This window comes from Carassius auratus, chromosome 48, assembly GCF_003368295.1.
Source record: "Carassius auratus strain Wakin chromosome 48, ASM336829v1, whole genome shotgun sequence".
NCBI lineage: Eukaryota > Metazoa > Chordata > Actinopteri > Cypriniformes > Cyprinidae > Carassius > Carassius auratus.
In genome coordinates this window covers 840,114-852,875 of record NC_039290.1, presented here as the reverse complement: position 1 = coordinate 852,875, position 12,762 = coordinate 840,114, and the positions used below count along the sequence as shown (strand labels likewise).

Here is a 12,762-nt window from a genome sequence, read left to right as displayed (position 1 = left end):
ACGAATTTCGTTTTGAACAAATTTCATCTTAATTTTAATAGATGTTTCATCAACCAATTGCATGTATTTTAATAAATAAAAAGCAAATATAGCAGACAATGATAACCGTGACATGGAAGCACCAGCGCGTCGCGTTCACTTGCACTGCACTGTGAAGTAGAGCGCATCTCATCGTAAATGAAACTCAGCGTAGGCCTATGCTTCATACATTAGCATTAAATATCTTTGCTGCATCCTTTCTAGAACAGACAATGGCTTTTTTTTTTTTTTTTTTTTTGCGGCTCGCATCAGCAAAGCATAGACCGCAAAACAATCAGCGGATGGCGGGCGGGTGCGGCTTTGAAATTTGCTCAAAAAACTTTGGCACGGATGATGAGTTTTGTGACAGATCTCCTTAATAAACGGAGGTCTGAAATCTCTGCCCCTTTACCGATCAGAGCGCGCGCTGACACTGAGTTAACCCGCTATCTCCAAGATCAACCAATTGACTCTACGGCAGATCCACTAGCATGGTGGCGAGACAATATGAAACAAAATGAAACACGCTATCCCCCCCCCCCCCCCCCCCCCGACGGTTATGTTATGAACCGTCACATTTGACTCACGTCATAATCGTCATCACCAATTCTGAAACCGGCACACCCCTATGTATAAACAATTGTGCTATACATGATACTGGAACAGGATTGAGTGAGATGTTCTAGGATGGAGGGTTAACAAATAAATATATTATATTTATAATAAATATAAATATAACTGGAGGACAATATAGTGTGATTGTCAGACACAGACGAGGACACAGAGGATTCAGTGATAAGGTAGTTTAATGTGAATCAGAGGTTTCAGACACAGGTGAATCTTGACACGTGGATAGAACGGTGACAACACAACTTCCCTTATGGTGAACGGTGATCCAGATGGTGCTCAGATGAAGACGATGGGGACAGGAAGACTGACGAGGATGAAGAGGGTTCAAGAGTTCAGGTAGGTTTAATAATGGCGTTCAGGCAAGTGAGGAGATCGGTGCAAGACCAGACGATGAGTGATGGTGACTGATGGCTTTATATGTGGTTCTGGTGATGATGCACAGGAGTTCAGAATTCGGGTGATTGGGGACGAGTGGGTGTGGCGTAAGTGTCCGATTCCGGGAGTGTAGAAGGTGTGGCTGTGACAGTGATACAATAATAAAACAGGTTCATTTGTATTTTCATGCACTTGTAATACAATAAAACCTTTGAAACCTTTTTTGATAGGAAACTAGTTCTGTTGACATACAACTCGGCCCCTTTTGGACTCGGACTCGGACTTGGACTCGATGTTTGTGGACTTGGTCTTGACTCGTACTCGACAAAGGTGGACTCGGACCCAACTCTAGTCCTGTCTTCACAGTAATTGCACTCCACGAATCGTCCCAGATTTTGGGAGCCCTGTACAGAATATTAATGTAAAAACATTCAGTGTCTGCAGCACCAGTGCTACAGTCATGCCCAAAAATATGGACAGCTTTGGTATATATGATGATAAAGAAGGCTGTGAAAATTAATCTGCATTGTGAATCCTTTTGATCTTTTATCTAAAAAATTAAAAAAATTCTAACCTTTCATTGAATAATAATAATTTAAAATGGGGGGGAATATTATTATAAAATAAATATTTTTCTCTAATGCACATTGGCCAAAATTAAGGACACCCTTTTATTGAATTATTCTTTAAACCTCCATTTGCCAGTTTAACAGCTCTACATTTTCTCCTATAATGCCTGATGAGGTAAGAGAACACCTGACTAGAGATCAGAGACCATTCCTTCATCCAGAATCACTCCAGAGCCTTCAGATTCCCAGCTTCTCCTCTTCAGTTCACTCCTCTCATTTTTGGTAGGGCTCAGGTCAGAGGACTGAAAAAGGCTATAGCAGAAGCTTAGTTTTGTGCTCAGTGACCCATTCTTGTGTTGTTTTTGAGGTTTGTGTTTGATTGTGATCCAAACATGGTCATTATAAGATTTCTAACAGAGTCCGTCACTTAACTGATTTTTTATATATTGGTATTTGATATAATCAAAGATGCCATGTATCTAAACAAGATGTCCAGGACCTCCAGCAGAAATATAGATCCACAACATCAAAAATAGAGCAGTATATTTCATTGTACATATGGTTTACTTTTTATATCTGTGTTCACCAAACCCATCTTGAGTGTTTGCTGCTAAAAAGCTCATTTTTTAGTTTCATCTGACCATTGAAGCCAGTCCCATTTGAAGTTTGTTTTCCCTCTTCTTTATATTTCTGTGAAACAGGAAGCAATGGCTGGATAATTTCATGTTCATAATCACTCTGGAGTGCTCAAATTTGTGAATATGAATGGGAATATACTTTAGAATTATTTTACTCATAAGAATTTCTAAGGGTGTTCTTAATTGTGGCCAATGTGTATTGGAGAAAAACATTTATATCATAATGATATTTCCCCCATTTTAAATTATTATTATCCAAAGAAAGGTAAGATTTTTGTGAATTTTTCAAATAAAAGATCAAAATGATTAACAATGCAGATTAATTTTCACAGGCTTCTTTGATCATGTTTACCAAGGGTGTCCATATTTTGGGCCATGACTGTATATGAAAAATAAATAAATAACATACAGCTTGTGTATGATATTTATTGTTTTTACTGGAGGAAAAATAGGAAAATAACAGCTAATACAATTGGTGTCATATCTACATCCTGCCAGCAGAGGTCACTCAAAGACCATCAAACACATTAGGCTACTATATTTATGAAATTACAATTAAAAAACTGACAAAAATACGTTTTCAATGTGCTTGTGTAAAAAAACAATTGTTTCTTTTCCATTTGGTTTTCTCGTTCCTTAATCACGTGACAACCCAATACGCTAAAACCAGGCGGCAAGGAAGTCGACCGGAAGTTGAAGTCGGGTGGGGGCTGCCATCTTTTAGCAGAACTTCACTTGAGTTAGCATCCCATTGACTCCCATTCATTTTGGCGTCACTTTGACAGCAAATAACTTTACATCTGAGGCGTTTAAAGACTCTGTTTGTCCATTATTTATTTATAAAGATACACGACAATGTATAAAGGGCTCCATTACCTTCTATGTTACATTATGGCCCCGTATAAACAGTTTTTGTAAAAAATAGGCTAACGATTGCGTCATAACCACTCGACTCTCTGTCACATTACCGTACAGACAGGAGGAGAAGCTCGCAGGCAATTAACTTAACATGGCGTACTGGCGTTACATTTTAAAATACTATACAAAATAATTGATCAGAATACTTACTCCTGCTCACTCACGACAAAAACTCCCCGCTCAAGCTCGCCGTCTCTGCAAGATTAACGATGGCAGTTTGCACGCACAGCTACTAGAAGATTTACATCTGTCAGACAGGTTGCTGACGTCGTCAAGCTTCGTTTGAGTCTGCGCGTCAGAAACAGAAGTGCTAAAAAACGCTAAAACTGGGCTTCATTTGTCTCAATTGAGTTCCAATGGGGTCGCTGTGTCCATTTCTTTTACTGTCTATGGCTAAAACCAATGCAGTATGAGCCGGAAAAAGAATTGATTAGTTCATCTCATGAGTTTTCGGGTCGAGTCATTCCTTAATCACGGGACAGACCCATACGCTAAAACCATAGACAGTAAAATAATGCAGTATTGAGCCGGAAAGAGAATTGATTAGTTCATCTTTCGGTTCTTCGGGTTGGTCGTTCTTTTGTCCCGTGAAGTGACAACATTGGCTAGAAATTTGTTTATTTACTACTTTCCTTACAAATGGATGCGTAGTACTTATTATTATTATTATTATTGTTATTATTTACTCTTACAGTTACGTGATGCATTTCTGGTTTCAAATTGTTGCTTTTAATTTCTGTCATGATGGTACTTTTCCATAACACTGAATGTGGAAATAAAGAGTTGGTTATGCTTAAAATGTTGATCTTTTTTCTCTCTCTGTTTGTTTGTTTGTTTTTGTTTAATTGTGCCGTTATTAAATCAGGTTGTCTGTGTAAACAATACTTTTGTAACATATGACACTTTATAAACATTAAAAAACACTGTGTACATACTTTTTAATTGTTGTTTATTGTTTATTTATGTGCCAGAAAAGCTTTGTAACAAAGAGAAAATTTTAAATTAAAAGATAATAAAGCCACAGGGTCTAATAACCTTAACAAATGAACTTTAAAAGTACCATATATAAAAAAAAGAAAAACTAAATATTGCACAACAAGGCCGCTAGTCTTTTTAAAAATAAATAAAAATAAATAAGCTTTAAAATAAATAAGACACTGTGGCTATATTTTTGCAAACATTGCTTTAAGGCATAGGTAAGAGTGGCTCTGCAAGGTAGGCCCGCATCTCCATCATCGCATCTGAGGTCTTAGAAGAGGTAGCAGAAGGCCTCAAGTTTGCTACCCTCTCATCAAAATCTTCCCAAAACATGGCCCCTGCACTGGCAGTGCACCAGGATCTGAAGTATCCTCCTCACTCTGAGCTGGGTTAATAGCTGCTGCAGCTGCAATAATCCTCTTTACTTGTCTCTTCTGCCGCCTGGTGATTGACAAAAGCTTGCTTTTTGAACCTTGGGTCCAGGCAAGTAGCATCTGCAAGCTTTTCAATGTGTTCCACTCTGCCAAACCTCTTAGTCATTTCTGACATCAGGGCATCCACTAGTTTTTTAACAGGGTCAAAGCTGGAGGGATTACTTTGATATCGGGCAACAATCCTCTGAAGACCTCTTGTCATCAAAATGACTTTGGATGCAGTCACAAACCTATGAAAAATACAAATTGTTTATAAATTAATTATAACAAAATAAAAATCAGTACTGCATATATTTTTTTGTAAAATAAATAAGACTACAGAAAAAAGGCTGCATCAAGAGACGTTAAAAAATGTGGTTTTAAGTTGAATAATAATAATTAAAAAATGTCCTAAAACTACTTACTTTTCTGCACTCACTTCTGTGGTGACCTAGTGACCTCCTCAAATGGCCTAATAATGTCCAAGATTTCTCTGGAAATGTTCCATTCCTCTGGTGACAAGGTTGGCAGAGATGCATTAGTTAGTGCCAGGGTGGAGATGATCGGATCTTTGATTTCAGTGAATCTTTTCAACATGTAATATGTTGAATTCCACCTTGTGGCCACATCCTGTTTTAACCTCAACAAAGCAGTCCAGGAGACAGGAGGTCATCTGAAAGTCCTCTATGAAATGACATGTCACAGTCATGTAACTTGTTGTAGTCAAAGAGGTCCAGCAGTCTGTTGTGAGACAAACAGCAGAGGCAGTCTTGATTTTGTCCATTATATCACTTCTTAATTTGTCATAAAGCCTAGGCATTACAGTTACATAATGTTTTTCTGCTAGGTAGACTGTATGACGGGTCCAGAAGATGTGAATAATCCTTAAAGCCCTTGTCCTCCACTATAGAAAATGGCTGAAAGTCACTAGCAATCATTCTCACCAGAGCCTCATCAAGTTTGCTTTGTTTTAATGGATCCATTGTTCTTGTTACAAAACTGCTCATTGAAGTTTGTTGTTGTGGCCTCCTTGGATGATGGTGGCTGCTGCTGGTGTACTGGATGCTGTAGATGTGGTCAGCGTGCCAGCATAAGCCGTCAAAGGTCCAGCAGAAAAAGTGCTGGTGGTAGAAACCGCTCCAGCTGCAGCAGGGCTATCATCTTCAGTCTCTGTTCTAACTTGTGATAACAGAACCGTAGGATGTGCAGATTTAAGGTGCCTTCTCAAATTAGAAGTGCTTCCTCCTTTAGTTGAAAAACCTTTTTTGCATAATGTTGCATTTTGCTTCAGTGGCTGTAGTTGCCACAAAATGAGACCAAACATCACTCCTTTTTCTAGTGCTCATTGTCCTGAGGTGTTAAAATCTGTCTGCCCTCACCTTGTGCAAAACAAAGGGGGATGGGTGTGGAATGGTCACCGTTCCCTTAGTGACAGTCTTGAGTGACAGTTGTTCTTCAGTTGAACCATTGGTTAAACCTTTGTGTGACCCAAGCACACTATATTTTTAAGTAAATCACTTTAACTCTCGAGTTTTATTTCAGTTTGGGTTAAAACTGTTAAGGCTGAAGTTATCATAACCTTAATATTTTAAACTAACATTAATAATTCAAATTCAAAATGTTATTTGCTTTTAATTTATGTCATTATGTCCTTTTTTGAGCAATCTTCTTATACATATATTACACTAATATGTCAAATCTCCCTAGGAAAATTATTATTATAGCAGAAAACTCAAAATTGGAGTAAAAATGAACAAACTACTCTGGTCGGCGTGTGCGTGGGCGCACTTTTTCAAGAGACATGCTCATATAAGGAGTTCCACCATCATCTACATCATTAAATCCACAGCACAGTCCCAATTATTTATTTTTTTTACTTTGGCCATGTTTAGCATGTGTAACGTATGATTTTGATTTGAATGTCCTGTTTGTAAATGTGTGAAAATATCTTGTTCTGTCTTACTTAACTTGTGCAATATTTGGCTTTTCTTTATGGTTTTTTGAACCTTGTAATAGTGTCAACCTGTATGACATGAGTCCCAAACTGTCTGCATGCTTCTAAAATGTTCTCCTTCTGATTTCCTGAGTGCAATGTTTATATTTGGTTTCTTTCATTTTAATTGATTTCTTTGGCAATTTTGTCTACTTCCTCGTTACCTTGAATTCCCACGTGTGCTGGTACCCACATACATTGAATTATTATTCTCATCTGTTGTAAACTGTAACCTAATCTTGATTTCAGTTCAAATGTTAGTTATATTTGTTTCCAATGATTGAAATGAATGAATCAGAATATATCATTACTTTATCAGGTCTAACTTCATACTCCTACTCTAGTGCCATTAAAATAGCTATTATATCAGGTGTATATAGTGATTCACCATCTGTTATCGTTCCAGCCTTCCTCGCCTCAAACTCTGGAACATTGAATGCAGCCCCTGTCCTTCCAGTATCTGTACTCTTTGACGTTTTAGGTTTACAGACAGGGCTCAGGTCTCTCAACACACTACAGACAGTCACTGATCTCCATCTAGTGGTGAAATATAGAACCTACAGCAAGAGTGAATTAATCACTCTTCATTAATCAATCAATTCTAAAATATTAGTTCTTAGCAATAAACACTAATATTTGGGAAAGTGAAAATATATTTCTCACATGAGTGGAAACTCTCTTAAATGTGACTTTAGTAAATTAAAAGCATAATGTCATGATTTCAAACATAGTTTAAAGAGAATGTGAACAAATTAATAAACTGAAAGATTATTTAGCTGCAAGCGAGCGTAACTCGCAATAATTAAAAAAAAAACAAGAAAGAGGAACCAAGCAATCTCAAGAACATAACTGGAACTAGGAATCACAAGAGCAGAACTGAGGACACCGACGACATCCACAAAATACAAGACTTGATTAAAATGAACAGAGTAATAACGAGACACACCTACACAATCTGAGTAATGAGCGGAGGCAGAATAACTACAGAAAGAGCACAGAAGAGACAGGAAGCAGGAAACTAGGTGAAACAAAGATGTAAAGAGACAGTGGACATGAAACACAGACAGTAAACCTCAAGATACCTGTAAATATTCATCAGCATGTGGCTTTTCATTCTGATTTTCATCAATCTTAAAGGTAAGATATAATTTCATACATATATTTTTTTTAATATCGATGTTAATTCATTTTTCTCTTGTTGGTTAACCTAATGAAACTGGTTCAGTAGATACTAGTCAGTGAACTTTTCTTAAAATATGCCACTAGTAATGTTAAAGTAAACGTGTTTAATAAAACTTTAATAATGAACCATCACCGTTCGACGGTCTCGTAGAGTCAATCTAGAAATGCTCTCTCACTTAACCTTGAGTTTTAGTGTGAAAAGGCAGGTTTACATACTTTGTTCAGTATCTTTGATGCAATAAATATCATAAGAGTAGACGGATGTTGTGAGTATGTTACTATGTTTCTAATCATTTTATACAAATGTAGTTTGAAGTAATTAGTAAGTAATTGAAAGTAATTGGTCAAGTCTTTGTCTCTGAAAAAGATGTAAGATCATCTCTGGTTGATGTATTATACACATATCATAAAACAAACAAAAAATCTATGCATGCGTCACTTTAACAGAAAGGTTATGATCTGATAATAACTGGTAAGAGTTATGGACATTTTCTTTGTGGTTCAGAGCTGGAGGAAGTCACACATCTGCAAGTCCTTTAGGTTTCAAACCTGCATCCAAACAATCAAACTAAGACAAGTCGAACACAATTAAATGTTCAATTCTGTGATAAACTCATGAACACAAAGAACTAAACAGATATTAATGATGCACACTTTATTATTTTAACCACAAATCAGTGATCAGGAAATGAGCCTTTCACTTCGCTCTCTTGAAGTGTTTAAGGTGAGTGAACTTGAATACATCTCTTTACAGGAAGAAGAGTCAATGTTGTACTCAATACTGATGATTCAGTCAGTTTATTAGAAGAAGAAAACTGTGTCCCAGCTCTAGGACTCACATCTGGACTCTGACCGAAACATGAGACTTAAGGATTGTTCTGACTTTGAGTAACAACTTGTGTTGAGGATGAAGTCTTTAGAATAGGAAGAGGAAATACGTACAAATGAAATGAAGGCATTAAATAAACAGAAGTGTGAGAGGTTTCACTTAACCTTCAGCTCAAACGATTACTGTATGCTTCATTCTGGAGCTCAGAAGAAAAGAAGGCAAGCATTACAAACACACACACAAACATATTTAATGCATTTAATATTGTTTCAGCTCTAGTGAGCGCTGGATGGGATGAGGTGAAGACCGTGATGGAAGGAGATGTTCTCACTCTACACACAGGAGCTACTCAACTACATAAAAACACTGAGACTTTATGGTTTTACAAAAGTGACAGTCTTGCTACACGTATAGCACAGATGAATAAGGAGAACGGTTTTACAGATTATGAAAATAAACTTGCTGGAAGATTGCATCTGGATCAAGAGAGCGGATCATTGACCATCAGGAATATCACTAGAAGTGATTCTGGAGTTTATGAAGTATCTCTCACCAACGGGTTAGACATCTCTGAGAGGAAGATCAGAGTTGATGTGTATGGTAAGTTACATCTGCTGCCCATACAAACAATAAATAATGCATTAATATTGTCCGCTGAATGGCAAAAGATCAAGGTATAAGAGAGATTATCATTCTCAAATAATTCGCGAACCCGCTCCGAACCCTGGAAGTGACTCAAATGATTCGCGATCCACAAACTGACTCAAATGGTCCGCGAACCCACTCCGAACCCTGGAAGTGACTCAAATGATTCGCGATCCACAAACTGACTCAAATGATTCGCGAACCCGCTCCGAACTCCCAAACTGACTCAAATGATCCGCGAACCCGCTCCGAACCCTGGAAGTGACTCAAATGATTCGCGATCCACAAACTGACTCAAATGATCCGCGAACCCGCTCCGAACCCTGGAAGTGACTCAAATGATTCGCGATCCCCAAACTGACTCAAATGATTCGCGAACCGGCTTCGGACACCCAAACTGACTCAAATGATTCGCAAACCGGCTCCGAACTCCCGAACTGACTCAAATGATTCGCGATCCCCATACTGACTCAAATGATTCGCGGACCTGCTCCGAACTCCCGAACTGACTCAAATGATTCGCGATCCCCAAACTTACTCAAATGATTCGCGGACCCGCTCCGAACTCCCGAACTGACTCAAATGATTCGCGGACCCGCTCCGAACTCCCGAACTGACTCAAATGATTCGTGATCCCCAAACTGACTCAAATGATTCAAATGATTCCTGCTCCGAGCTCCCAAACTGACTCAAATGATTCGCAAATCCGCTCCGAATATTTGCTGGAAATGTCCTCACCCTCAGGTGATTCGAGTTTGATTCTTCAGATTTGGAGAAATGTAGCATTGCATCAGTGTCTCATAAAAAAAAAAGGTAAAAAGCTTTCTCCGAGTCCTTGTTAGTACCTTAAAGATACATACTAGTATCTAAATGTACATATTAGTACCTAAAAGATACAAAAGTATGCCTTTTGAAAAGGTACAGGACAGATTTTGTACAGATTTTGTTTTCTGAGAATAGTTGTGGATTTTCTCTTATATTCATAATTAATATTCAAATAGCATAATGATGTAGATGAGATGTATGATTGGGTGGTTTCTGCAAAATGTGGCTATTAAACAAACTATTTGTCTTGTCCTAAAGCACCTGTGTCTGTACCTGTGATTGTGCACCGGTCCACAGGTGAGTCTTTTGAGTCCCTTCACTCGTTGCTGTCTTGTCCTGTAGAGTTCTTCTAAACTTGAAGCTTGTTTTTGAGTCAGTAAAGCAAAAAAATAAAGGTTGTCTGAACTTTAACACTGAAATGTAACATACTAAACAAATCTCTATCAGGTTGTTTAAAGCAGCCAGAAGAAACGGAGGATTTCTGCTCTGTGTTCTGCTCGGTGAAGAATGATCGAGACGTGTCTATCTCGTGGTATAAAGGAGGTGAAATAGTGAATCAGAACAGCAATCCTGATCTCAGCATCAACCTCAGTTTATCATTAGATCTTCATTATAATGATCCAGAGACCTACAGATGCACGGCTGTGAATCCAGTGAGCAATAAGAGCGTCCGTCTTCACAAGAAAGAGATCTGCTCACCACAGGAAGGTATGAGAAATACTACCTTTAGATCTCTCTTCCTGCCACAATAACCTCTGTACAGCGTTTTCACAAAGACATTAAATGGCACAGAAGATGTTTCTGAACACGTCTCGTCTCTTTCAGATTGTGTGGATCACTGTGGCATCTCTGAGGCTCTGGTTCGTCTGGTTCTGTCTGGTCTGGTGGGAATCGCCGCTGTATTATTTCTGGTTGAACATCTGAGGTTCTGCTCATCTCAGAGAAGAGCTGTTTCTTCTGTGTGATTGTGACGTACACAAGAGTTTGCAGGGTGTTATCTATGACATTGGTTTGTGAAGTGCGTTCACACTGTGACTGAAGCACCTTTTGGTTGCAGAATTCTTTATTTATTGCTGTGGAGATAAAAGTAAAATAATGTAAGTTAACTAGAGTAAATGTGTATATTCCTTTGCAAGTGCATGCAACAATATCTATGAATGTATTGATTTTTCGTTTGTTTGACTGTTATTATTATTGTTGATAATGTATTAAAGTTTTCGTTTTGGCTAAACTTTAATATACTGTAAATGCATTAGCTGGTAGCATTAACGTATCACCAGCTGCGTCCCAAATGACGCATGCGCTTATAGGCTGACTCAACAATTGAGTCTATGAATTATATATATGCATATTTTGTCATTTATAATAGCCTCAACCCCCCTTCGATACATAATAAAAGTTGCAACAGTTCAGTGCATATGACTGCATAAAAAAAAACCTTTCACACTCACAATTTTTTATCACGGTTATTTAAGTGCATCATCCGGGTATGGAAGTGCTCTTCTCTTTTTGGAATTTTCAGTGTGAACGCACAACTCTTGCATTCTTTACATTACAAAACGTTATAGAAAAGTGCATACGGTAAGTACGTGATTTGTGACGCACCCTACCATAGACATATAAATACCTAGACGCCTCATTGGCCGCTTTGAGCCATTGCCGCGATACGTCAGTGCGTCCGCCATGTTAGTGAGGGCAAGACTGCCTTAAAACAAATGAAAGGAAACGGGGGAGCTGCGGTTTTTACTGAATAAAAACACCATATTAACGTTCTCACTTACCAACCAATTTCAGAGGTTAAAAAACAGTTAAAAAAACTTTGCCTCCAGTTGTTTAGTAAGGTTTGGAAAATTATTAATTGAAAGCTCACATTTGTCTCACTTGATGATTTCGTTGATTTTTTCGGTTTACAAATCTGCTAATTTAGTATAACTGTCTGTGACATATTCATGTAATGTAATTTGAATGTAAATTACATGATATGTAGTTGTTTTATTGCTTTCTCTGTGTTCAATTGCAACATTTTTCTTTCTTTTTATCTCTCTTTCTTGTGTCTCAGGTCAGAATCACTGATCTGTTATATATATAGATCAGTGGTCGGAACACAACCCATTCCCTTTGAAGCACTGGGATGAAACCTAAATAATACATCTTTAAACACTAATAATTTACTATCGTTGAGAAAATTTAATAAAACAAGTAAATACAAATCACACACTTGAAGTCTGCTTTTCATTTTGATAGCACTTTAGCCTAAGAATACAACAAATAATAACACATGTAACTGATGAGGCTATGGATCCAGTGAAAATGAAAATATCCACTGATACAGTGCACAGTAGAAATATAGTAAAAGTGATATGTTATATTAAAAAGTATATGTAGTACAACTTAAAGTAAAGTGAATAATATGAAAAGTGAGTACAACGGTACAATAACATATGAGATATAATAGATTTATTAAATTCTATGTATAATAGTATATACATGTACTCACACACACACACACACACACACACACATATATATATAATAGAAAATCCTCTGAATCAATCTCAGCTCAAGAAACACATTTTATTTAAGTTTTCAGTTCTGCCTTTCTCTGGGAATAGAGTGGTTTATTTGTGAACACAAAACCTGACTAATAAACATGAATTCCCCGCCGCTTCCCTCAAGATTTTATATTTTATTCAATTAATGAGTCAAATAATGTAAAATACTTGACGATGCTTGCCATTTTGTTCTATAA

The 12,762-nt window shown here is 37.5% G+C and overlaps 1 protein-coding gene across 1 annotated transcript; it reads left to right on the top strand.

Annotated features, from left to right (window-relative positions):
• Window positions 1-7,229: 7,229 nt before the first annotated feature.
• On the top strand, window positions 7,230-11,244 carry LOC113065427 (SLAM family member 5-like). The gene is made up of 5 exons (XM_026236660.1): window positions 7,230-7,669; window positions 8,817-9,143; window positions 10,272-10,310; window positions 10,461-10,721; window positions 10,839-11,244. The coding sequence occupies exons 1-5, from the start codon at window positions 7,633-7,635 to the stop codon at window positions 10,976-10,978; spliced, it is 804 nt and encodes a 267-aa protein (XP_026092445.1). The 5' UTR covers window positions 7,230-7,632; the 3' UTR covers window positions 10,979-11,244.
• The last annotated feature ends 1,518 nt before the right edge of the window (window positions 11,245-12,762 follow it).